General features: G+C 41.3%; 5 protein-coding genes across 5 annotated transcripts; 2 read left to right on the top strand and 3 right to left on the bottom strand.

Annotated features, from left to right (window-relative positions):
• Positions 1–3,199: 3,199 nt before the first annotated feature.
• On the bottom strand, positions 3,200–4,798 carry EAF01_003382 (uncharacterized protein; the record flags this gene model as incomplete). Its single annotated transcript, XM_038911636.1, has 3 exons — positions 3,200–3,515; positions 3,566–4,440; positions 4,520–4,798. 3 exons carry the CDS (start codon positions 4,796–4,798, stop codon positions 3,200–3,202), a joined length of 1,470 nt encoding a protein of 489 aa, XP_038772871.1.
• Positions 4,799–7,098: 2,300 nt separating this feature from the next.
• Positions 7,099–8,664, top strand: EAF01_003381 (uncharacterized protein; the record flags this gene model as incomplete). The annotated part of the gene is made up of 1 exon (XM_038911635.1): positions 7,099–8,664. One exon carries the CDS (start codon positions 7,099–7,101, stop codon positions 8,662–8,664), a length of 1,566 nt encoding a protein of 521 aa, XP_038772870.1.
• Positions 8,665–12,244: 3,580 nt separating this feature from the next.
• On the top strand, positions 12,245–13,306 carry EAF01_003380 (uncharacterized protein; the record flags this gene model as incomplete). The annotated part of the gene is given in 4 exon segments (XM_038911634.1): positions 12,245–12,299; positions 12,316–12,326; positions 12,413–12,697; positions 12,725–13,306. 4 exon segments carry the CDS (start codon positions 12,245–12,247, stop codon positions 13,304–13,306), a joined length of 933 nt encoding a protein of 310 aa, XP_038772869.1.
• A 917-nt stretch (positions 13,307–14,223) lies between these two features.
• EAF01_003379 (uncharacterized protein) lies at positions 14,224–15,383 on the bottom strand (the record flags this gene model as incomplete). The annotated part of the gene is made up of 6 exons (XM_038911633.1): positions 14,224–14,457; positions 14,528–14,869; positions 14,940–15,013; positions 15,061–15,117; positions 15,174–15,317; positions 15,371–15,383. 6 exons carry the CDS (start codon positions 15,381–15,383, stop codon positions 14,224–14,226), a joined length of 864 nt encoding a protein of 287 aa, XP_038772868.1.
• Positions 15,384–17,712: 2,329 nt separating this feature from the next.
• Positions 17,713–26,982, bottom strand: EAF01_003378 (uncharacterized protein; the record flags this gene model as incomplete). Its single annotated transcript, XM_038911632.1, has 9 exons — positions 17,713–17,732; positions 17,839–18,799; positions 18,849–20,304; positions 20,354–24,851; positions 24,900–25,237; positions 25,292–26,689; positions 26,743–26,782; positions 26,850–26,894; positions 26,949–26,982. 9 exons carry the CDS (start codon positions 26,980–26,982, stop codon positions 17,713–17,715), a joined length of 8,790 nt encoding a protein of 2,929 aa, XP_038772867.1.
• Positions 26,983–27,303: the final 321 nt, after the last annotated feature.

Here is a 27,303-nt window from a genome sequence, read left to right as displayed (position 1 = left end):
TTGGGTTTGATGCTCTAAGTGGTGGTTATAAAACTGGTCTTTTTTTTGGTCATGTCTACCTAACAACAAACGACCACAACCATCTCCGTCCATCCTCTTTGAACAATAGATTGTAGCCTATTTCATGATGGATCCACGTGTTGGTTATCAAGGCAGACTTTTAACGTAGGCATAGAGATTCATGTTAGAAATTACAATAAATACCTTGGATTACTTTCATAATCTTCTATAATACGAACATCAACTTTCTACTCCTCGTTGTTAAAATACCTAAAACCACAGGTTAATTTCAAAGCTCAAATATCCATTATTATAATTGCGTAAATACAAACTATATCTTTCAAAATATCAAATTTCAACCTCAATATCTCAACATCTCAAGCCTTCAACTGACCTCAATATCTTAACATCTCAAGCCTTCAACTGAAACAATGTCTAGATCCCAAGCCAGAGCAACTCCTCGATCCGAAAGGTTGCCTTCTGAGGATGTACCGAATGTAAAGGACTCAAGAGGGAATGAGGCCCAAGAAACCCTCAACAAGCTTGCACGGTTCGTTCGCGAGGTGGATGACCGAATGCACTTCGAAGTTGATGAGCGGAAAAATGATCAATTGAAATTAAAGGGAAATCGAAACAAAATTACTCAAAAACAAGTAAAACAGTTTGCCAAAGACGCAACAGTTGGAAATAAGGAGTGGGAACTGAAAATTGAGGGTGGCGTGAAGGGAAGTTACACTTTCTCGTGGATAGATGTTTTGAAGCACCGAAAAACAGCATCAAGGGAGTTGTAGAGTTGACTATCTATATATAATTTAATCAATTGATCAAATTGATTAAATAATAATATAGACCAATATCTGCCTTGTACCACGTGGATAATTCCTACAGGAGTATTTTTGAGGATATGTTGTTTAGAAAGAAAAGAAAAACAATTGCTTTTCGTTTAAATGTTTACAAAAGCATATACAACCTTTGGCTCAATATAAGCACAAACAAACATCGTGTTGAATTAATCAGTTGCTACAGAATTTCTGATTGACAGATATGAATTGATATTGCAACTTGATTTGACGGTCAATTTTTAGCCCTAGCTCGAGGCGGCCACATGATAGGCGGTTATGGTGAGGATATAGATATGGATAGGACCCTAAGGATACATACATTCATCTTAGACATACTCCCAGAGAATAGCAATCAATAAAAGTAACAAAAGAGTATTAGATGGTAGGGCTACAGCTGAATGTCTAGGATGCAGATTCCCATACCAGATGGCGATGGAATTTCCTTGGGGTGTAGATGAGCTTTATGCTAGATTTCTACTTAGTTAGACCTTACACTTTGGAGGAGGGGGTTAGCTATCCTTTCTTTTCTTACCTGTGTAGAAATTTCATTTGATAATTGGGTATGAAGTACCATCCATGTATTACTTCCTCTCACAGGTCACCAAGGCCGTTAATTTCCATTCAATATTGACATCGATATGAGGAGAGTAAGTATGAAAAAATTTAAGTTCGCATCAAGATTTCAGGGATCGCTAGTTCATGCACTGGGTATCGATCGTGAGTCTGTAAACTAGAAGCAAGAATTTCGGTTACGAAAGGAGGTGATGGGAAACTTTAATGAGTAAACAGTTTGCTTGACTTATTTATTTGGTAGAAATGAAGAGGAAACATTCCTTTTTTTTTTTTTTTTGCTTTCTGGGTACTGTATTGAATGGGGAACCATATAAGTAGTTCTGTAGTTACCATTTATGTTGTGTGGAAAAGATATGTGTATGTTGATAGTGGTATGTGGTAGACATCCGCCTCGCCAGCCAGCTCTAAGATATAAGAACTAAGTTTGGCAGTTGTGTCCTCGCTGCAGTACAGTGCAACAATATGAAATATCCAGCTAAGAAGCATCGGCAAGTCTAATACTAGTTTCATGCCATAGGATTTAGATTGAGTATAACTGCATGGAATGTTGTTCATGGAGATGAATCTACACGTGCTTGTTATCTCTCTGTGTGTGTACGCGTCTCCAGCTTTCACTCCTATTCATCCACTTCCGAAGGCACATTGGCTACTTTTCTCCATCATTTAACCACTCCCATGTTCGGAGCATATCTATTATCTCTCATCTATAAACACTTCAACTTCACCTAGCACACAAATACAAGTTGATTCAAACCACCTAGCAGGAGTTCCAACGCAGTGGCTAACTCAATCACAACTATACTCTGTACGTTATTATCTCACTTTTCTCTATCCTATTGATCTTTCTTGAGTGACCATGAGCAGAGAGGAAAAAGGTTATATTATCATAGGAGTGCCGTTGTGTCAGCCTTCAGAGAATGACAGAAATCTAATGATGACAACAAATAGCTCATATCAACAATGATATGTGAGTTTATTTCCGACATTCATTAAAAAATGTCACTATATCGTTTTTACCGTCATTTCAGTCCACGAAATTATGGTTCCCTGGAATCGCCCAATTCGACTAGAAGATAGGAACTTTAATCACCGTGCAGAATTCATGAAAGCGTCCTCCCTGGCTTCACTTGTTGTCTCTTAGTGACAGGTGCTTTGAACCTCATAAGACTTGTATGACAGACGAGGACCGAGGATAAAACTGCCATTTATATACTTTAGCTATGCCAGCTGCGCTGGGCCTAGAGATCTAGACTGTTAGAGGACTATTGAATACTTGGTACGAGATCTCAGTTCGAGTGAATAGCCTTACAAGTACTCTAAGTCTCTCCCATAGCTTAATTCAGTTACTAGGCTGAAAAGTTCTTCCGTGATTTGTACATAATGGAACTTGCTAACTCTCCTGTTGAGAGATACAGTGGCAGCTAATGCGAAGATGACGAAAGAAATAGAGGACTTTGCTGCTCGATCCCGAGATCTGAATATGAATGATCGAGCTACTAGTACTGGAAATTGAGCTGACAATCAGAGCTTTTATACATGCTGGATATCCCTTTCATTGTGAATTGCAATTGTTGTCTTTGGCATGTAATAGTTGTTATTGTCGATGACAGCTATTGTACTTAACCTCTCGTCGTCGAGATTGGGAAGGAGACAAATTTCTCCAAAGACTATAATCTGCGGTAGATGTATGGGTAAGTCAACTACCCCACTTTCCGACCACCCCCTGTTTCCGACCACCTAAAAAATTCATATTATCTACACTTAAAACTTTAATAACTCAATAACTATTGAACTTCAATGAAATCGCCTGTAGAATCACTTTCTATAGCACTAGAGCTATCATCTACCTCATCTTCACGATCTCCAGCTTCAATTTGTGTACGCCTTATAGCTCTAATCCCTGCGAACTTCGAATTTGGAGATACCACAACCTTTCGCCTTTTTCTAGGTAATGCTTCATCTAATTGATATTCTAGCTTTCTAATCTTATTCTCTGCCTCTAAGGGTTCATAATCCTTAGCATCGAATCCTTTTATAATCTTGCGAAATAGTAATCTTCGTGTTGGCAAATCGATCTCCTTCTCTTGAATCATTATATCTCTATATTTTCTGATATCGGCTCCTTTTTGAGGGTTTTCCATTGAATAAACGATGAATATATATTCCATTGAAGAATAGGATCATCATCAGATTCAGGATTAAGTGATAAAACCTCTCTATTGCTATTTTCAAGCAAAAGTCGACTCATAAGAGGTTTAGCCATATTTTTGGGCCAAAGACCACTAGCTTGCCACCCAGACTTGATATTTTGAATAGTTAAACCTTCTATTCTAGCCTTCTGATAGCAAGAAAGGAAATTGCGCTTTCCAATTGGTGAGGAATCGGATAATAGACTTAATTTATTAAGTTCGATTCGATATGCACTTTTTAGGGGTGAGAACACAGATAAATCGAGTGGTTGTAGTACGTGTGACGTATGTGGTGGGAGAAATAAGAGATATATGTTGTTATTAAAGCATTCTAACATAAATGCTGTAGTTTCATGGCTTCCGTGTCCGTCCAAAATGAGGAGTCTTGAATTTTCCGGCTGAATAGGGGTAGTTTGAGGGATATAGATCTTTTTCAGCCATTCTAAAGCTGTAGCATCTGTAGTCCATCCATTTTCTGTAGCGGTAAAGTTCCAACCCTTGAATAGAGTCAAATCTGTTGGAAACCATTGTTGTTGAACTGATTTTCCCTTATATATTACAAGGGGAGTAATGCTTTTTCCATTGGCTGAAATGCATTCTATAAAAGAGGTCCAAATTCGAGATCCAGGTTGCTTTTTTTGAATAAATCTTCGATCAGTGCTTCCTACTACTAGTCCATTAAGACCCTGACCCTCCATTATACCTGCTTCATCCATATTCCATCTGTTGGCCGGCTTAATAGCCTTGATTTCAGGGATTGCGAGGTTCCGGAACCACTTCTTAATAATATCAGATGTAGCACCTGAAACTCGTGCAGAATCGATTTGATGTTGCTTCTTAGTTCCAATATTAGGATGCCTTCGAAAAAAAGCTATGTATCCATTTCTTTCCAAGTGAGGGATCCTCCCCTCGTACAATAAGGAGGTGCTCTGCCATCTCTCTGATTTGACGATGTGTAGGGCTAGTACCAAGAGCTTCCTGTACTAATATCCATTCTGCTAGTCGATTCTCCTGAATTGGAGATAACTTTTGAAGTATTTGGGCGCCGTTTTGATGCGAAACTCCACCATATATTCGATCGTGAAGTGTGGTACGTGGAACACCATAATCCAAGCTAGCTCTTCGTATGCTTGCTCCATTTGTAATCGCTCTAAGAGCCTCTGCGATATCTTCTTCGGTATATCTATTCTTCATATCACAATTATAATAATATCAAAATTTCAAATCAATTGATTAAAGCATTGTTGAGTTATTCAAAGTATAAATTTTATAATTACTCAAAGCGGTGTGGTTTTTGAGGTGGTCGAAAAGAGGGGGGTGGTCGGAAAGTGGGGTAGTTGACTTACTATACAGTAGGTGAAAAAAAAAGCAAGAGTTTGGGTAGCAAAACTGTAAGGAAATTGTGTGAGGAAATGGACAAAGAATATACATCTCTTAACTTTGAAAGGGGATGAACATCTATGACGATTAACCGTTTGAAAGATCGGCAAAAAGCGGTAAGGGGTATAAACGAAGTAGGGAAGATGAAGCTATTCCCAATTTTCGAGTTGATCCGAACTTTAATTTATCATTCAACAATGAATCACTATTTCACATCATGTGTAAATGGTTTGTATCACCATTGATCTACCTAGTTATACTATAACGTATTTCTCAAAACGTTTTTGCTAGGTAGGTAGTAAAAAGTGTTTACATTTGGAATTTTCGAATAAGTTCGAGAAAGTATTCGTTTGGACACCCATGTTCTACCATAAATCTTTCAACCTTTTGCGAAATCTTATATTTATATCTACGTCCATATTCCCGCTGTGTAAGTTTCAGTTTCTTTCAAAGTTTGGGGATTTTATTCTTTCTCAAGTATTTATTTGTATTGTACGAAGTATCTTCGGTTGGGACTCTGGAGAGCCGCCGGGAGATCAGAAGTCTAAAATCAGGGAGAAAACTCTAAAAAGTGGTTTCGGCTGAATTGGATGAGGGTTTAAATTCAGAGGGTTAAGCTTATTCTACTCCTTGCTGTATGAGATGGAAAATGAAATAGGGGATGAGATGGTATAATCGAACATCTGGAATGTAGAGTTCCATACGGGATGGGATGGATATAGAATTTCTTAGGAGTTTTTGATGGTTTGTTCGTTGCTTGTTTTTTCTAATTGGCATTGAGAATGCTCTAATTCGTATGGTTAGCCATTCAGTATGTATCACCAGATAATCCGAAATGCAAAACACACAGCCATAGATTGAAGATAATGAAGATATACCTACATATCTACATGTTGTTGATAGAATTGTTTCTATGATGAGATGGTTCCTACGATGCTTTGAGAGCACAAATAGCTAGTCCCAGTCAGGGTTAGTACCGGTAGAGATCTGACACACCAGGGCTTAATTACTTCACCGATTCCTCCCTTCTGGATCATTGTACAATGGTCTGAATGCCTTCATTCAGTAGACCTTACACTTTCCATCTTTTCTGCAAAAGTTATAAAGTTATACTTTGATAGAGATATTTCCATACAACAAAGATCATGATTGGCTATTCGGAAATTATGGGAACAGCTTGAAAGATCTGGCACGGCCCGCGAGCCCAATTTTATTCCATGGTATCCAATCATGTGAATTTCTCCTACGGTTTTCTCGCGTTTGTTTACTAGCTACCTACTTCAGAAATAGTCAGCGGCATATTATCAACTGCATGTCTGCAAGGTCTACTATATTTGGGATGAACTGGATGGAAGAAGCGAAAGCAATCTGCTTTTAGCTCGCTTGTGTGTTTGGATACCTATTTTTGCTATCTCATCGTTCCATTGTGGTACGTGCAGAGTATCGACCTTGAAGTCTTTTCAGATCTAGATTGCTCACAAGTAATCTCACACAATTATCTAATCCTGCGCGTGGGAAAGCTCTTCAGTTGCGTTGATACCAAGGGTAGCCAAGCTTCATGCTACAGTAGTCTGTTTAAGCTCAAATAGATCTAGAGACATGAATCTGTTTTGCTTGAAGATCTTAGATCAGGGGTTCAATTTCTCCATACCCACTTTCTGACTCTTTCTCCAATGAAGCAAAACTTTGACCATGGGTGTGTAGATCTGGGAACCCCTACCAGTACCTTATTTCTACCAAGGTTATCTGAAGATGCACAGCCGCAGAGGCTTCTTTCTCTCCATTCATCTGGATAAGAAAACCTACACGCTGCTGATTAAGGCCTAGCGCCACGGCTCAGGACTCCACAGTTCAAGCTATTGATATTGACAGCAGCATTCACTTCAACACTGTTTCTCTGCGGTTTAAACTTTATGAGAAGGTCTTCATGGGGTCCATCATCCCCGGGCATATCCGAATGCAGGTGTTTTTCTGATATGTTCCAACACGGAGGTAGGCCTTCGAAAAGTACTTATTTCAGTGGTTTCCCGTTCCCCCAAAGGTTTCTTGAATCGATATCGTAGACTCTTGAATCCTTCTTTTATTTCTTCGAGTCAAGCAAAATAATCTTCATAATGGTTTCCACGCTCCTTCCATTGGTTGTCCTTGCGACTCCAGCCGTTTCTACCATTTTGTCAAATGGAACATACCCAGCTTCAGCACTTGATGATCAATTGTCATGCACCACCTCATTTGCTTCAATGGCACCATACAACATTCTTACATCCTCCAAGACAGAGACTTCAACCAGGATTGATACAAGTATAGTCACCTATACTCCCTCCATGTCCTTGACCCTGCAAGCAAGTACTCTTACTGTTGGAGAATTCGCCACCACCACCGAAACAACTATCGTTCCTCAAGTTACCGACACATTTTACAGTACATCAACTTGTCTCGCTACAACCTCTATCACCAGTGCTATTGTTGAGACAGAGACTAATACTGCTACAACCACAATCAGTGCAAGTCCAGAAACTGTTTACATCGCAGCTCCATATGGCTTTACACCCATCGCTTCGGCTGTTCCTGGTGTAGCCAAGCGTAGTGAATGTGGACCGGCCCAGCCTTCCCAGGAACCACTCACCGTTACAATGACAGTAACATCTACCCTCGTTTATTCAAACGATGTGTACTATACTGTAACAAAGTCAGGCGAGTGGAACCACCAATGGCCAAACACCTTGCAGTCTCTCACAAAAACTACCACCGAGTCTCAATCTGCTTCAGAAGCTGAGGTCCCAAGTACAGGAGTGGCTGGATTAGCTCCATCTGAGTCTGCTCCATCTGAATCTTGGTCTAGATATCATTACCATAACTCCCCATCTCGCCAAATTGCTGCCTCCGGATATGCACCATCGATCAGTGAGCATATGAGCACAGCTATCAGTAGCGACATCAAACCACTTGAAGACCCAAGTCCTTCCATGTACGCACCAACTGGCGTCATTCCCCCTGGTGGAGCCAGCGTCACCCCCGTAAGCGCAAACTCAACCATCAGCTCTGCCCCCGCACCTAGCTTCGCTCACAGCACATCCTACCCAGCAGCGGTTGACTGTACATCCACCTTAAACATTGGATCTATCACCACAATCACCGAAACAGCAGCAATGGTTACCAATCTTGCAACTCCATACATCACAGAGACTTCAACCTCCACTATAACAACAACAACAAGTGTTATGGAAGAGGATTGTTCCGCCACCCTCGTCGCTACCGAATATTCAACCATCTCAAGTATCATCTTAGCCACTTCCACAACAACCCTCACAGCCACCCAAACCGTCAGTGAAGTTTCCGGCGCAACTCCTACCACCTACGGCGCTTGTGCCGCTAACAACATGATCTCCTCCGTCAACGGAGCACCCGTTACACAAGTGCAATTCCTGACGAATGTCCTCTCTTCATTGAAGACAAACTCGGCGTATGATTGTTGCGTAGCATGTCAGACCGCTGCAGGCGGTTGCGCTGGTTCCGTCTATCTGAAGAGTGGCGCTTGTTATTTGGCTGCACCAGGCGCAACCTGTGGGGTTAACAGCATCATCACGAATAAATTTCATACTTCGCCATCGGCAAGTACTGCTGGTGCCTTTACGGTTTCGAATGGAATGTGTGGACAGATGAGCTATAGTGCGTATTGAGGGAAGAGGCATATTTAGATAGGTAATGGAAATTGATATAGTTTAGAATAAATAGAATATATATAAAATTAATAAGGAAACATTAATGAGTTTTTGGATTTGTAAATTGGTGATAAATATCGTAACGTTGTGTACATTTTTTCTATCAATACACATACTATAATATAGTTTGAAGAATCTTCTTCATCATTTGACATCATCATAGAAGACGATGAGATAAACATTCACCTCGTCCCTAAATTACAACTTCATTGAAATTTAATTCTGAACCCATAAAGTTTTGGTGTCCGTGTCGCCGTCCCCAAGGATAAAAATAGAAATACGCGAGTTTGAGCTTAAATGAATATAATACAGAAGAACTTGATTATATTGGACTGAAATTTTCGACCAATGAAATCCGATATAAAGAAGATTCTGGTATAAAAAATGGTGGTTTAAGCTTTTTAATTAAAATTTATATTCGATTTCAATTCTAAATTTTGATATTTTCAAGAAAATATTATGTAATAATAATCTTTCAAGCTTACTTATTTAAAATATAGCTTATTCAGTTAAATGTTACGACAGACATCACATGACACATTCGCGTGTCACATGAGGGAGCCTTGGGGAGCTACGGGCTCCAGGAGCATACGGATCCCAGGGGCTTCAGATAACGAAGGTCTATATAACAAATGAGTTTTATTAGAATATAGAGCTTTGTGCTCAAGAATAATCATTAGTTTCATTACTATAATTACAAGAATTGCAACAATTACAACCTTATTGAATTCCTATTTGAAATCTAGTCTAAATCACCTCGAAAGATTTCTAGACATTTCCACATGACCCTAGAGGCAGCTCCCGTAACATTAAATTGATTACTAAAATTTATACCGGAATTTAGTCAATTTAGTCTGGTATACTAGTTTTCATCAAAATTCCAATATTCCTATATAAATTTAGGAAAAGATGGAAAAAAAGTCCGGTATATTCAAGTTTCTAGTATATCCTAGTCTGATATAACTAAGTTTTTCTATATAATAGAACTTGATTAAATTAGATTAAGATATATCGAAAACTTGAATATATTGGACTTTTTTTCTATTTTTTTTTAATTTATATAGGAATATTAGAATTTCAATAAAAACTAATATATTGGATTAAATTGATTAAATTTTAGTATAAATTTTAGTAATCAATTTAACTGAATAAGCTATATTTTAAATAAGTAAGCTTAAAAGATTATTATTATATAATATTTTTTGGAAAATATTAAGGTTTAGAGTTAAAATCGGATATAAATTTTGATTAGAAAACTGTTACGGGAGCTGCCTCTAGGGTCACGTGGAAGTGGCTAGAGATCTCTCGAGGTGGTTTAGACTAGACTTCAAGTAGGAATTCAATAAGGTTGTAACTGGTTGCAATTCTCGTAACTATAGTATGAAACTAATGATTGATCTTGAGCACGAAGCTCTACACTGTAATGAAACCCATTCCTTTATATAGACCTTCGTTCTCTGTGCTCAGTCGGATCACAAATGATCCCTCTGATCCGATCAACTGGATCACTAATGATCCCTCTGATCCGGTTACCTAAGCGTCGGGGTCACGTGACGTCTATTGTGGCAGACCATCGTAACAAAAACTTAGACTATTATTTTTTATATCAGAATCTTCTTTATATTGGATTTGATTGGTCAATTTTTTTATTCCGGTATAGTCAAGTTCTACTGTACTGTATTTTCATACCTAAGCGATTGGGGCCGAAGGAAATTCTAAACAGGTTTTCCATACTACTAAATAAACTCCGTTTCCGCTTACTTAGAAAAACTACTTACGTATTCAATCTTTCTCCTTAACTCTCCTCACTCTCTCTCGTCCTTCAAAACCTCATGAGCGTAGTGTTACGACGGTATCCAACATACCGCGTCACATGGCCAAACGGTCATGTAATGGACCTAGAGGATCTAGGGGATCGAAGAATAAATGTTTAGACCTATAAGATCCAAAGGATCCAAGCAGAACAAAATCTCATAATATTGTAGAGAACGAAGGTCTATATAAGGAATAGGGTTTTTTTATATGTAGAGCTTTATACTTAAGAATAATCATTAGTTTTATTATTATAATTATGAGAATTGTAACTAATTATAATCTTATTGAATTCCTATTTGAAGTTTAATTTAAATCATTTCGAGAGATCTCTAGCCACTTTTATGTGATCCTAGAGGCAGCTCCCGTAACACGTAGATCTATTATACATACTAGGTATATTTCCAGTTTGCCAAGAACTTGCTTCAGACATGCCTCACACATTAACACATTCTGAGCTGCTAATATATTCCAAATTAGAGATTGAGCTGCCACATACGACCATAGACTGAAGAGAATTGGGCATCCCGTCCGCTCTGCCATACACAAGCTTCAGATCGGTGGATTAGTAGTTGGGTGGGTGACCACCAGCGAATCCCCACTGTTGTATGTTTTTTGATTTCAATTTTGTTTCTGCTTTTGGATCTCGCAAGGGTAAGGGGGTGGAGTGTAGAGGAGAGGAGAGGATGCCGGGAACGTTCGTTGTGAGATGTTCCTTTTGCCGCGATGAAGAGGAAGAAAGGCTAATCTTAGAAGTCGAGGATCTTCCTGGGGTTTGCCGGCCTCACGAAGACCAGAATGACAGCTAGAATAGGGGAAGTTGTGGTTTTGAAGGATTGTCAAAGATTAGATATCTAGTGCGAGAAGTAAATCATGGTATGGTTTGATGGATTAGATGTAGATGATACGTAAGTAATCAGACGATCCGAGTAGCTGTCTACCTGCTCTAGTGGTTTCTGGATACCCAAGTCTCAGATACCTAACCATCTGCGGTGTCTGTCTGTTGAGTAGAAGCGGGAAGAGATATGAATGGAAACCCGAGATTATGGGTGGGAATGATGCGAGTAAGGACAGAGTGAATCTCTTTCGCTTTCGCTTTCTGCTCCTTTGATTGTCTGTAAAGTTTTTGTGAATTTTTGGGCTTGAGAGACTTTGAGAATTACATATTCAGGAAGGGGGGCTTCAGACTTTCGTTTTTTGGGGTTGATTTGGTTAACAGCCCTTACTTACTACACAAACCTTGGAAGGTATAAGCATAAATTGAGAAAAGCAAAGCTTAAATTAGAATTGCGGAAAACAGTGAAGCAGGGTGGCTCATTCATTAGCTCACTAGATTATTCATCAAAGCTTGACATTATTATTGAATTGAACAATTCTATTTTCAACCAAAGTTGCCCACATTCATTGTTAAACAGTGATCTAATTGGAATTGCATTTAGATATCTGGGTAATTTGCTGTACCCCTGCTTAGCGTATTTTAATACAGTGACATCTGCAGCCCTACAAGTGGCTCGAGCGTTTTTCGGAAAATCTGGGGTCAATGCCTTTGATCCCGTTCCCAAATTTATTATATAAGGACTCTTCATCCCCTACACATATTATATCTACCATCATCGTAACCAACATATCCCACTACCTCAAGTAGCGGACCATTCTCCTGGAACAAACACTTGCAACTCATCAATACTGGCATCATCTCTCCGCCAAGTATTTACACCTGATCAAGATGTTTCGACGAACACTCTTGAGATCAGGACAACCCATCATCCAGAGACCACATCGTATCAATTTTCATAGAAATCTGCAGAGTCTATCCAATCTACAATAAGTTCGTGCCTCTATATCATAATAAGTATTGCAGTTCCACATTGCAGTATACCAACAATGATTATAGCAGGGAAATGCAGCTGAGGCACCACCCAATAGTTCAGGGGGACAGACTTCCACTGCTCATCAAGATAAGACGCAAGATCAAACGAACAGTCTTCTTTTAGATCAATTGAGGGAGAATACACTCACGAATCATGGCGACTCTTACGATATGAACAGCATGACGGTCAACGAGATGGAGAGCAAGTTGGAGTCAAGACTACAGAAGTTGGAAAGCGATTATCAATTAATAGAAAATGAAATCTGGAAGTTGGAATATTATAGAGACCAAGAATATGCTGCAGAAGTGGTCAGCATAAGAAATTAACTGGCCCAGGTGTTTCTCAGCTCCACTCAAAATGCACAACGTAAGAAGCAAATAGCTAATCCAATCGATGTACGAGTCAACGTATACGATCAAACCGGATTAGCATTCGACGTCAATCTGTCAACAGCAATGAATCAAGCTGATCGGCACCCTGCCTACTTTGATATCTGTTTAAATACGGGTTTCGGAGCACCAAAGGATCTCATCAATCGCTTACTTAAATGGAATAAGGCGGGGGAATATCAAGTTTACCGCATCTTCGGTGATCATGGAGAAGCTTGGCACAAGGGCTTTGCTGATACTTGTCCCAAGCCTTTCAAAACATGGTTGTCGTCAATAGTTTGTCCTCAAAAACTCGAATCAGCTGTATTTCATGATTCATCCCCCAATCTCGAAATCCTTATTCAGTATCAAAAGGAACAAGTCAAGAAATCTATTCAAGAATGGGACGAAGCTTATACAGCAGACAGATCAAATTATGGAAAGAAACGAAAGCAATGTCGAAAGACAATTGAAGAGGATTACAGGGAGAGGGAATTGATCGCACGTATCAAGGAAAATTTATTCCACGGGGTGAAGTTGGATCGATAGATAAGATGTCATAGAACGAAGGCCAAGACGGGAGGAGGGAGATTGGAGATGGTTCTTATTGCAAATCTAATATTAAGGGGCCAGAGACTAGAAACTCAGTCAAAGGATTGGGCAAGTGTAGGATAGGGGCACGTGGGTGGAGTATTGGGAGTTATTTACAAGTTTTACCTACCAGATATGAAAAATGAAATACATCTCACGTCAAGCCAAGAGGACTTCCATCAATTTCAAATCTTGTGTAGGTGATTTGTAGTCTTATTATACAGAATTGTGAAATGACTTTTGAAAATCCAAGTGGTGCATATTGGCTTCAAATTTTTAACACACATAAAAATCGGTATAAAAATTGAGAAAGTTAAGATTCAGCGGATACGGATACTTCACCGCTAGATGAGTCCAAATCTTGACTAGAGAATACACCAAACCAAGCAAAGATGTTTGAGGGAGTGAGAGCTTGTTGGCCTATCATGAGAATGTCGTCGCAACAGAGGAACTAATAGCATTTCATGGTGGTGTATGAACGAATATTGAATTACCATAATAAATTGGAATGTCTAAGAAGTTTCATCAAGTCTATCTGCATATGCAGACTAATTATTTGATGGATCGAACCTACTTCCAAAGCTTATTTGAATATCTTCCGACATCGAACGCCCACTCCTAGACTACTAATAGGCGTCATTGAACAGCCCAATCAAACCCGAAAGTTATGTGAAAGGGCCGTGAGAGATTTGACAGGTTAAACGCCAGATCTAAAATCTTCAATATCGTTCTCAATAACATGCCCAACCAGGCATATGAATTCTATAAACTGCGCTGAAACAAAACCCTCCTTTTAAATCTCTCTATTCATTCTAATGTATCCACCCAACCTTTTCATTCCCATTTAACCATTAACATTCATCCCTAATCAACACTCACTTCCTTGAACTCAGATCCTGCAAACTAGATCCACTCAGTGGAAGGTGGGACTTTTCTCTCTGTTGTCTCCAACCAACATTCGTCAAGAATTTCGCAGGATGATATAAATTAAACAGAACCAGGACCGGAAGCATCAAAGCGGCCTCAAAGACATAGAAATTCCATTCGTGAACCGAGAGATATCCATCGAAACCCGTTGTGAATTCTACCATTCTGTATATCGAACGAGCCTGAGCATATGTTAGCACTCGAATTCTGACGCGCTCGAGATGATAAGGGAAACTGTGCTGGGAGACTTACAAAGATCAGCCCACTGGCAATGTTAATCGCCATCAACAATTTCTTCCACTGTCTATCCGGCCATGAACTTTCAAATTTCTTCGAGATGAAATGGAATCTTAGAGAAACGATCAAGAAAAATCCAAAACATAATAATTGGATAACCAGACCAACTTTCATGACATTGTAACCCCGTTGAACAACTTTTGGATCTTTGGAGGTAGCGGAAGTGGCGCCAAATACTTGGATTAAAAAGGCGACAATGTCGCAGGTTACGAAGATGGGTGTCATCCAGCGGGGTGGTACCCAGAGGTTCTTGATGTTTCGGAAAGAGGAGGGAGTAACGTGGAGGATTACCCGGCCCTGGGATGATGTTAGAGTGGTGTTATGGAGGACAGTATGATGAACAAGACGGAGAGAGACAAGGACGTACCATTGCCATGTAGCAAGACGCAGCCATAAGCGCAGGCGCGAGAAAAATAAGAACAAATTGGACAATATATGCGTCTGATTCGTTAGCATATGAGATATTGACAGCATTTTTCTTTACTCACTTCTATTAGTTGTGTTATATACCGAGACCACTCGTCCTATGTACCCGACAGATTCCACTATTAGGTATTAGCATCATACTTCTAATCTTTTATCTAGGGTGTAGAAGACTTACTAGCTGCCGCTAGCACCATGAATAACCAGAACCAACTTTTGAGCCATATGTACTGGAAAAGTGTATATATGAAACTGCCTGTGTATAGTATGGCAAAAGCAATCGCGGCCCCTTTTGATGGGTCATAGTCGTAATAACTAGCATCTATGAGATGGATGTGAGTTTTTGAAAACCTGTTTTGCTGTGGAGACACGTACCTTTGCTGGACATCTTCACACAGAATATTTACGGGTGCGAGAGACAAAACAAGAAAGGCTGTAACTCTTTTAGATGTGGTGATCTGAAGAGCTCTGGATATTCAAATCTAACTTCGATATCGAAATCCCACAGTGTAAGAAATATCTGATAGTAACGAGCGATTAAAGCAAAGATTGAAGAAATCAGAACAGTAAAAATAACCTAACATGGAGAATCTGATAAATAACAATAAAAAAGGGAACGCAGGATAAGATATTCATTTTCCAGATACCTACCTGCCTTAAATCAAAGATCAGATCCATGCAAGAGAACATGTCAATATGCATATATCAATAGCATACCTCGTGTTAAACGAGGTACCATTCCACCCCTACACAGCCCACTCATCTCAAGCGTTGACGCGTCCGAACTTCCTGGTTACCCTTTTCGGAACAACGTGAGATGAATTTCGTACTTAGCGAGATCCGATAGGTCAATGCACATTCGCGAAAAGACATGGATTTATTTCGCGTCCAGTCACCTTCGAGACTTCGATAGGCAGATAGCAGAAAAAGCGATTGTATAAGGAGTAGAAGGATCCGTAAGGCTGACACATGGAATGAGACAATGAGACTCCGCCCCCTTTGGTAATTTTGTTTTCCTCGCTTACACGAGAGATGTGGGCTGAGAAGCCCTTGCCAGACGGACATCGGGAGCGGACAATGAATGTCTCCCAAACCCGCCTTTGTGTATCTCCGTCCCGGTACCGAAAAATACGGTCCATGATTGGATGTGAAGAAGCATTGTAGAGAATTTTTTAGGCTATGCTTAAAGGGTTGATGGTTCTATACCCACAAAGTAATGATAGGGTCCGTACGCTTAACGACCGGGTCCGTACGAACCAATAGCTAATCGAGAGGAAAGATTATGATGCAAGGGTATTTTTTTGGTATCTCATTTGTCTCGAGCCAGGAGGAGAGATCTCATAAAAGTCTAAGAGAACCATATTGTAGGAGTCAATGATGCCTTTAAAGTTAATATGTGAATTTGCCTAGGTTGACAATGTATATAGGGCGTAAGAATTCCTCGCAAGATATGTTCAGCGCACCTCGTAGAAAATATTCAAAGTGAATGGGATGATTTTCTTTGAATTGTTAGCACTAATACTCATCTCGAGATACTGGAATATTTGATGAGAAAGGCCGTCTAACCAAGCCAAGGCAGAGAGCTGTTCTATGGAAGTATCAATATCCTTTAGAGGTTCAAGATTTGAGAATGAATATAGATATCTTGATGAGACCAATTAAATGCTTACCCCGACCTCAGTAATACCGAGATTACATGTACAAGCAAATATGGGTCCGGGTTGAGACGCAGGTCTTGATCCAGCCAATAGAAAGCCTATCCGATTCGTATAAGATATGCAACAAAAGCAAGTGGAATATGAAAGAGTGAATTTGGGTATCTAGGGCTGGCCAATACATGGCCAGTACTGTTATGCGTATCCGAAGTCACGAATCTCGAGTACCGACTGTATCTTGCTCGAATGGAATCAAACCGAACGATACACGAGCGGCTATCTGAATGTAATATCTGAAACCAATCACAAAGCTCCTATTTAAAAATCCAGTGAACAAAGTGTACAGACTGTGCACAAAATGTGTACATAAGAAGTGCTCGCTCGATATTTTCTTTCCAGACATAAAAGTCATAAACTTACACCCTACGACAAGCATCTCCGCAAAGAACAAATACGTACAAGCATCACATCAAAACAACTTGTATCTCCAATACAACATGACCCTTTGGTATTGCTCCAGTTGCAAAACCATCCTGCTTACCGGCGACGAAACACCTATATGCAACACATGCAATATCCCAATGACTAGTCAGTCGACCGACTATTACCTTAGGATCTTGGGAGGAAGAGAATTATGGCTGAACGGAAGGGGCGCATTTATGGGAAACAGGAACGAAAGAAGGCTCTTCGATATTCAATTGTAGAAGTTTCCTAGTAATACCTGGTTAGTGCAATACGACACCCTATTCTGACCTCAAGGGTCAATGATACCTTGTTTCATCGTTACATTTGACCTTATTAGATCCTAGTGAATACAAATTATTTGTGAGACGATTGACAGTGCACCTTAAAAGTGGTAATTTCCATCCGCTAATTTCACACAAATCAAAAGATGGATGTTTATTATTTCCGCTTTCATTATAAATCATTAAAATAATGAATATCAATCCCAGATCTTATATCGGAAGGTTTGCTGATTTATAACACCAAGCTATGCCCGCTAATAAAGCAATCGAGACTATGAGCATTTGCCGCAAATATGATACACAGCTTAGCTACCCTCTACGCGTATGCAGCCCAACCTATATAGATATTAATCAGCGTTCGTTATGAATAGATGATATCGGCATATTAGATGGAGATATGGGAGAGATAAGAGCGGGGGGGGGGAGGGGGGGTAGAAAATACCTGAATACAAAACTGCCAAATTTTTCTCATCCCTCGCTTGATTTATCAAATCATTGACTGTGGCTTCTACACTTAAAGTTTTTGACAATTTCTTGTTGACCACGGTCAGAGCTTTATCAGCTTCACTCGGTTGGTTGACAGTTAACCTTTCACCACCTCTCTCATGTCCCATACCAGGTTCCGGCGCAACACTTTGCGCCACCTGCAATTTTGCAAGTCGCACGGGTGATATAGACCAGCTGTACAATGGATCATACCGTAGAACGTCAAGAATAGTCATGATACTGTAAACTTCCTTACGCAAAGCAGAAAGAGTGAATTCACAACATCGCCTGAATACACCTTCAGTTTCTGTTATGCCCATTCCGTCGACAATATCGCGGGTGAGACGGAAAGGTACCAATTCGGGGACCGGAAGGACCCGACCCATTTCGAAAGCCACACCAAGATCAATATGTACTACTTCACCGCTCTCAAAATCAAGAAGAATATTGTGACCATGCCTGTCGCCCAACCCGAGAACGTGACCTAGAATAGATATAGCAGCTGTGCTGCGAGTGTATGCTAAACGCTTGGTGAACCATTCATCGGGATCGCTAAAGTGTTCTGTAAAGAAGTAATGCATAACGGGACGAAAGCGATCGATGACCCATCTATATTTCTTGATTCGTACTTCCGTTGGTTGACCTTGGACTTCCCCAATCTCTTTACGACATGCATTCCCTTTCAGATCTTTTGGATTGAAGCGCTCATGTGCTGGCATGAGATATTCATGCAAGGGAATTGTGTTTGGCACAAATTCAATCACACCAGCTATGGACGTCAATGGTAGGACTTTGTAGGTTCTGATGCTGAGGTTTCTTTGTCGAGTAGCTCTATTCGTTTTTAAGAGTTCACTGACTTGAGCAAATACCTGTTCCATGATGGCATCTTGGCGCAGATCATCATTGCCACCTTTTACCTGATATACTTTAGTCATAATAGCGAAATCTACTGTGTTGGAAACTTACCAATTGTTTAAATCGCGCTCCGTTATCCGCCACAGCAGTGATGATTTTCGGTGCACTTACTCCAGATGCTATACTCATCTGTGACTCGAATTTGACCATTTTTGGCACTTTAGAATAATCTTTATCTGCACGAAGATCTATTTGTATTGTCGGAGGAGGTATTGGGTACTTCTTTAGAATGTTGTTGAGTCTCAGACCCCAGGGAGAATCTTTGATCGATAGCTTTTTGCCTGTTTTGTACTTCTGATCATCTTTCTCGCCCGCAAGCTGAGTATATGGCTGGATCACATAATTCAGCGCAGCCCAAATTGCCCGCGAGCTCTCAGCTCTTTGTAGTTGCTCTGAAACCTTGAGGGTTGCCTTATTTCTCGAGATAGCTACTTCATCCTTGGTATTTGGCCGACTGTGGGACCCAGCATATATTTGGTACATGCCGTGGTATGGATGATCCATACAGATCCGTAGAACTAGACCGAAGAGATGCTGCTGAAACTTTGAGTCATTTTCAAGCAACCGAGAACTGAGCTGGTTCATAAGCGTAGCAAACTTTCGACTGGGCACCTTGGGTAAAACTTTGGCTACAGCTTCATTGGCAAAGTTCTCTGCAGAGTTTTCAAGCCACAGAGCGGTGAAACGCAGCGCATTACTATCATGATTATCCGAAGCAGCTAATGAGAGAAGGTAATTCTCCAGGCATTGGCGTAGAAATTCGTCTCGGTTGGAGCAATGGCGGCGATATTCTCGCTCGTCTAGTCCGAGCCACGTCTTGGCTTTCTTGAGGTAACTTGTATGTCTTTGTCTCTCTGTTGAAGATGTTGCATTCTTCAAAAGTTCCTCGTAGTCAGCGACATCATTAGATCTCATCTCGCTTAACTTCTTCATTCGCTCCAAATCTTCCAAACTATCAGGGTCTTGCAGTTGTTGATCACAAAATACGGCAAATTGATGGAAAACTTTCGCAGCTTCATAGCCATCGGAACCTTTCAAGTCCTTGAGGGCAGGCTTTAGGTATCTCTCAATGATTCGATCAGGCTTCTCAAGTCTGGCTTCAGAAACTTGGTGACCAATCTTTGATAAGAGATCAGGACGACCAACAGATATAGTCTGCGCTTTCAGGAAGGATGCATTGTCCAAAGCTCGTAATATACCTATCGAGGATGTCATTTCGCCTTGCTCCCACAAGGCATTTGCGGTCTCCATATGAACGGCAGCTTCAATGTTTAAGCCAAGAGACTGGCACGGTTTGATAAGATCAATCAAAGAAGTTGTCAGAGATAAGGATTCTTGTAAGGCGCCGTGATCACGATTTAGTGATGAAGCCATGAGGGCAACATGTACCTCGACTAGTCTTGTATCTTTGGAGGAGAGATTGAGTATGTCTCGAAGACGCGGTTGCTGGCTTAAGGTGCTTAAAGTTGTCCCCCGGCAAGAAATCAACTGACTGATGTCATCAAACCTATCTTCGTATTAGCTATGGTTATGGTAGAGTGTGTAGAAATTTTTACCTCCCCGTCCTCATCCATTCGGAACGATTCCGAAACCTTGACAGAATCTCTTCAAACTCTTCGGATCCCCGGGAGCTAAGCACTTCATCCATTTCGGAAAGAGCCGCTAGGGTTCTAAGAGATTCGTGAAGAGCACTGGCGCTAAGGTCATCTCGCACGAGTCGTTCCATCGTCCCCTCAAGTCCTTCGTTGATTACTTTCATGAAAGATCCGCGATTTGTAGCAACATGAGCTGATTGGAAAGCTTTATAGAGAGTGACCGAGTGATTATCGCTGGTAGGAACTGGGATATCCCATTGTTCTAGTTTACGTGCGGTGCGAAACATAGAATCTAAAGATGTGCCAGCTATTCCAGAGCCCTGTTGTGCTTGTAGCAGAGAGAGAGAAAGACCACTTAGGCTAAGCATGTCTAATGCACCAACAAGAGATTGCGCATCCTGGGCAGCTCTGGGGTCTCGCTGCTTAACGTGGCTGTCATATTGTGCACCTCTGAAAGCAAGACTTTTGGGCCCATCTTTCTCATATTCTAGTCTCGCTAATATGGTGCTTAAACTGGCTGTTTGCTGCACCCCGTAATATAGATCTGGATCATCAATGTTCTCAAAAATTGCGAGAAGCAAGTCTGTGGGTATCTCGGGGGTCTCGCCGCTATCTTTATTCGTTGAAGACCGTCGGGACGATTTTACAGGGATCAAATGGTGTTCTTCAACAAATATTAAAGCAGTTTTGAACATTCCACAATGTATGGCGGCTGTAGCGACTTTGAGAAAGTCAAGATCGAGCCAATGCAGACGATCCGCTGAAGACTTCTCGTGAGGCAGAGGTTGCGTCCGTAAGTACAAAATCGAATTGATTATAGCTTTTAGATTGTTCCTTTCGACGGATTGGCCTCTAGAGAACCACACCGCAAATGCATTAGATATTTTATTACGGTTATTTTTTTGTGTAGGCGAATCTGTAGAGAGCACGAGGTGAAGAATGAACGGAAATGCTTGATTAGCAAAGTCTGGCACATTGCGAAGAACTGGTGCTAAGGCGCATAGTATGGGGTCTTTGGGGACAGCTCTGACCAATGCAATAGAGAAATCTCTTAACCAATTAGGAGAAAGAATACAATCTGCCTCGAGATGTCTTCTTAAACTATCCTTGTCATCTGTAGATCCTGCCATCTCACATGGAGGAACAGGATAAGGATTCCACGCTGACGCTTCAAATACTGGGGGCGATAGAATTTGACGGCCAATCTCCAAAATCTGCGTGTCTGAAGTTGTAACAATGATACGTAAAGCCGTTTCGGTAATTCCCACCGTCGAACCATTATCCCCCAAGATCAACGATTGTAAGAGACTCAATATGCATGCTCTTGACGAAGAACTGACTTTAGATGATGTTTTTAGTTCCTTAATTTTTGACAATGTGGATTCTTGCAAAAGCTCCTGGTGCACATGCCCAGTAGCCGCAAAGGCTCTTCCGAGAACCCGCGCAGCCCAAGACGTATATTGTTTGTTGGAAACATTCCCTCTGCAGGACTTCCATACAACAGCAGCCATTCCTTCAGCAGCTGCATCCTCACCGTAGATATCGCTCCGGTAAGAGGCAGGGCATTCAAACTCGGAGCATAGCATACTGAGTGCGAGCTTCCGAGCGGGCAGAGTCAGTAACGCACCTCCATTCTTTTCGTCTTCTAGTAGCCGATCTAGTAGTGTACTCTCTATTGTTCCCCTTTCAGCATTTCCAATTGCTCGAACCTCTTGGGCAGAGGCAACGAGAGCTTTGAAACTCGAACTAAGAGACCCCGCTAGAACAGGAGATTCATAACGTGAAGCATAAATCCCAACCCAGAGGTGGAATTTTTGGGCTTTGGACATTGTCGCTTGGTGTTGACTTTCCTGGGTTGTGCTAGACCTACGCTCCTGCATGAATACGCGCAGAGATCCGAGTATCGAAAGGGTAATGCTTGCAACAAAAGATGGGGAGAGCTTTAGATACTCAGAGCCATGGATCAGCAGATATTGCAGAATCCCAATAGCATCATCAGCACATTCAGGGTCCTTGAGAAAGGGTCTTATGGATCTAAGAAGCATTTCCAAAGGATAACCTCGAGTTACAGCGTTTCCGGCAAGCGAGATAAGAACACGAAGCTTTCGCAACACAGAGCAAGCATGCAGTGAACCAAGGGCAGGGTGAATAGTCCTCAACAGTCTTCTAGCGATGAAAGCTACTAAGCTAGGGGTGTATAAATCGCCTGCCTCATGCACTGTCCTCTTGCACAAGAGTTTGATTTCGTGGAAGAGGTACTTTGCCTTGAATGCAGGCTGCTGATTGGGAGGTAAGATCATCTCAGACGAGCTCAGAGATTTGATCTCTCCCATAATTTTTGCGGCATATCCTAAGCTCTCCTCCTTCGCAAATGATCTTTCCACATGTTGCTCTTGATCTATAACATTAAACAGGGTTGCAAGTATGTCTGTGAAATGCAGATTGACGCATTCCAAGTACAATTCCTCACCGAGGTAGGTTTTCAGCCGATGCTCACCTTTATGTTTCTTGCCGCTCGAAGGTGGTATGCTTATCTCGTTAGCAATACAGTATGCCGTGACTTTGGCAAAACATTTCTCAAGCAGTTTCACAACAGGAATCTTCAACAATTCAGCGAGATGTTCTAGTTGAGTATCATCGCCCCGCATCATTATTAAGGCGGAAACCTCTTCTTGAACGGATATCAATAAGTCGCTGAGAGTGTCGAAGCCAAAGATTTGGTATGGTATGTCTTCTATCGCCTCTGCCTCGAGCCAAGTATAGAGTATTTGAGGTGCAAATAATGCGAAGAGCTCCTGCGGACAGTCTACTGCGAGCGCAGAAGCAACCTCGGACAAGCACCGAGTAGCATGTCGAATAGTACCCGGAATTCTACCCGGAATTTCGAAAATATGATAAATGCATCTTCGCAGAAGAGTTGACCAACGGGAAGCTAGTTTTGCCAGGACGTAGAGTCGAAACGCGATGCCTTCCCACAATTCTGGTGCAGAAGGTAAAAGTGCAAGCACATCTACAAAGATTTTGTCATGCTCCTTCAGCGTAAAGAGTTCGAATATTGTCGAAATCTGATCGCCAATGAAGAATTTAGTAGCAGTATTGCCTTTCTCGAGGAGCTCTAATAGACTTGTACGCGGTGAGGGCTGAGAAGGGGCATTCCCATAATTCTGGTTTGTTCGCAACAGTTGTAATAGCAGATTAACAATGCCTAGCTGCACGATTGTGGAATCGGCGTTTCGCCGGATTCGCAATATAAACCAATCATACAATTGCTTAGCGTGATTCATGAAAGAATTCTGCTCTTCCATTGACCAGAAAGGTAAAAGTCCTATCATTACGTCCAAGCATGCGCACATGGCAACTTCGCTGGCAAGGAAATCATCTGACGAAAGAATTTGTCCCACGCGCTCGAATATGCGATATGCATCTGTCTCATTCAAAATGAGATCTGACTCAAGCATGTTGCGCAAAAGTGGACGACACGAGAGTAGTTCTTCATCCTTCATAGAGATCAGCTCTTCAATAAAAGAATTTGGTACCGCACAGCTTTCAGAGGACTCGTACAAGTCGGCGGCCAACGTCAGTCGGCCTATTGTATCTATATGAAAGGACGAAGAACTCATTTCCAGTGCCATGGATCGCCTAGGAATGTTCAATTTTTGTGCTTCCATTGACGAATGACTTCTCTGACTAGAAATTTCATCATCGATATCCATGGGATCATCATCACGCTCTGGAATTGACTCCTCGGCTAAACGGCGACTCTTGATATATCCCGAGATAAGGGATAGAAACTGCAGCAGTTGAGAATTGTGTTCTGCGACATGCTTGAATTGAGCAGTATCGCAAGGAGGTAGATGGGGTTGGATTGTTTGCAAGATAGTATGGACAAAGTCTTTGGTGGCGGAAAAGTCTTTAGCATCTGATCGTCTGAGGTATTCCAATAACTCATCGCTCAAGCCCTGGAGGTCATCCCTTAGGAGAGACAATTGCTCTGAACTAGCATCGGCAAAATGCGGTAGTAAATGAAGACTCGTGATACATGTATTTAATGAACCTCGATACATATCAGTTGAGACCTGCGAACGTTCCGTATTGAAGCCTCTCCAAGATAGTAGAAGCTCGCTACACTTTGATGATAAGAACTCGAGTATCATTCTCTGGGTAGAACTAAAGTGAGCACTATCCAACCGAAAGATAACATCATCATCAGCCGTAGACTTCGGACAGTGTTGGCAGGCGAAGTCTGCTTCGACGGGTTCATCGACATCAAGTAGTAAGAGATAACGAAGAACTTTTTCTTTATCTAAATGTTGTTGCCACGCTTGAAACAGCGCACCTCCTATTTGGCGACTATTTGACTCATCAGGCAATCCCGGTAGGCCAAGGCTTGTTCTTATCAATGCGATGATGCTAAAAGGGTGTAAGTGTTTCCCGTATTGAACAATAAATAATCTATCAGCTTCATATGTGTCAGCTCTGATCTGATGTAACACAGCAGACTTCGTACCTGGATTCCATCTTCCGAAAAGCCAACGGATTACATGCTGGCACGCAGCCAGGCTCGTGCCAGGAGCTTCATTGACTTTAACTTGCAACAAGTGATTGATCAGGAAAATCGACGAGTCACAGAGGACTGGCGGGCCACTTATGTCAGCCGTGGTGATGATGGCGTTCACACTGTCTTCAATATCACGATAGTCTAAGAGGCATTTGGCATGAATTGTATGGAGTGCTAGAGCAGCAGCACGACAGGTGCTCGCAAAAGTGAGAGCTTTAGCTCCATTATGCCAGTGCTGTTTCCAGTCTATTAATGATTCGTCTGCAGCACATACCTGATAAGTACAACTGTGATTTTGTGGTCAGTTAAAATAAGTCCAAGGATACAAGGTACCGACTGACCTTGCTATACCAAGTAATGCCCATGATGCAATGTTACCACGCTTGTCCAAAGCAAAATTGCTCAGTTGATCCAGTAACTCTTCTAGAGAATAAGCTGGGAGTTTGCAGTTCTGTAGTACGAATGGGATCAATTGCAAACCGGCTAATAGTACTTTCTGATCGCCGGACCTTAGAGGTTCGAGTAGTCTTTCAGACGATTGCGAGACACGTTGACGTTTTCGTGGATGGTTATCTAAGTCACCTCCTGATTTGGGTTTCACTTGAAGCACGTGCTCTTTGACTCTCACCAATCGTTCTAAGACGGCCAGAGCGAGTAGGTTTGCCCAATTACGCTCAGCCGTACGATTATTGTGAGATTTCAGTCGGAAGCAATGTAGACGAAAAGGATCGCAGCTTATTTTCCAGGAAGTCAAGTTTAAAATCTCCAAATCGTCTAATTGAAGCTGATCATTGTCTGTTCGCCGAAAGTAATCTGCTCTTAAGACGTCAAGTAAATCAATCAAATCACTATGCAGCTCGACATCCTCATCGCTTATGATATTGCTCTCCAGGTGTAGATGAGTGTAGTACAAACTAATCAGCATTTCATCTCGAACAGAGTTAACCATTTCGTCTTTGTGCAGTGCTTTAACCTGCCAAAATCGGCATATCAAAGGAAGCAGCTCTCGGCCAATTGAAAACGAAAATGAGGTGTGATCTTCACCGAAACATGATAAAACGATATTAAGGACTGAAAATGCTACTTGATGTAGCTTGCTTACACTCGAAATATGGTACTGCAGCAAGCGCATGATTACGGCGGCCACTCTCTCAACAATTGGAAATGAAGGGTTATTGGTAGAAGAGAGAAGCGAGAAGAGGATTTGGCAAAGTTCTTCTACGTTGTGCTGAGATACCGAACTTTGTACCTTTGGTATACTTCCAAGCCCAGAGGAAGACCTAGGCAGTGATGGGTGACCAGCCCCATTGCTAGACTGTGATAGGGTTTCAGCAGTGTCTCCGAGGTAAAATTCGATACCCACGACGGAAAAGTCGATGAGTTCGACCCGAAGATTCTTGAGGCTTGCTACAATTGCTGGTTGCCCGAGCATACAGCTCAGTGCTCTGAGATAGTCAGTTAATATCGGCTGACAATAATCTTTATCTGATATCGGGATCGTATCAAGAATGTGCTCAATCAGAGCGTTGACAGTCGTCTTCTCGAACCTGTGTACTCCAGCAGCCACAATGTAATTTATGGCCTTAGCACATAGTTCCAGCCTAGTGACCGACACTTTCACTGTTGGCCTTTTCGACTTGCCTAGATATTTTCGTTTCTCCTCAATAACAATTCCGAATAAAATCTCGAATAACTTGTCGTATGTCTTGTTTTGAAGTTGTCCATTGATATGCTGGCCGCTGATGTCTAAGTTAGCTCAAAGCCTTCAATACCAAATGAATGTCTGACTTACATATTAGCAGCCTTATGGGGATAAAACATGTCATTGAGATCTATGTCTCGCAGTCAACATCTGTGAATCTGCCAAGTAGGTTCATGGCTTGCAATAAATGGATTCACCTTTCAAAGACTTCGTGAAATCTCCCTTTCTACTCTCCAGGGTCCCTGAGTGCTATTTAACTTTTGCGTTGATGACTGCCAATCGAGAATCATAATTACCCATAACCTGCCTTAAAGTTATATCTGCAGACATATTGAGATGAATTGCGACGACACAGGTTTCGACGCATTCCTAGCTTGGAGCTCTCACAACTGTTGTGGATATGGAATCTGACGAGCTCGGTGATGTAAAGTAACTGAGAGGAGCTCCAAATACATCAAGGGTTTAGTAAATGTCAATTCAAAGTAGTGTTATAAATTGAGCAGCATCACAATGTTGATATTCGCAGAAGTAGACAACACCATAAGAACTAGAACATCTTGAAATTTCATCAGTAAGTTATTAAACGACTTTATTTTATATTTTATTTTGGTGGTTGGTCTTGGTTACAGTGCAAGTTCTGACCTTTCGCGA

Source organism: Botrytis porri (genome assembly GCF_014898465.1).
Source record: "Botrytis porri strain MUCL 3234 chromosome Unknown BPOR_004, whole genome shotgun sequence".
NCBI classification, from domain to species: domain Eukaryota; kingdom Fungi; phylum Ascomycota; class Leotiomycetes; order Helotiales; family Sclerotiniaceae; genus Botrytis; species Botrytis porri.
This window is presented reverse-complemented; position numbering and strand designations above follow the sequence as displayed.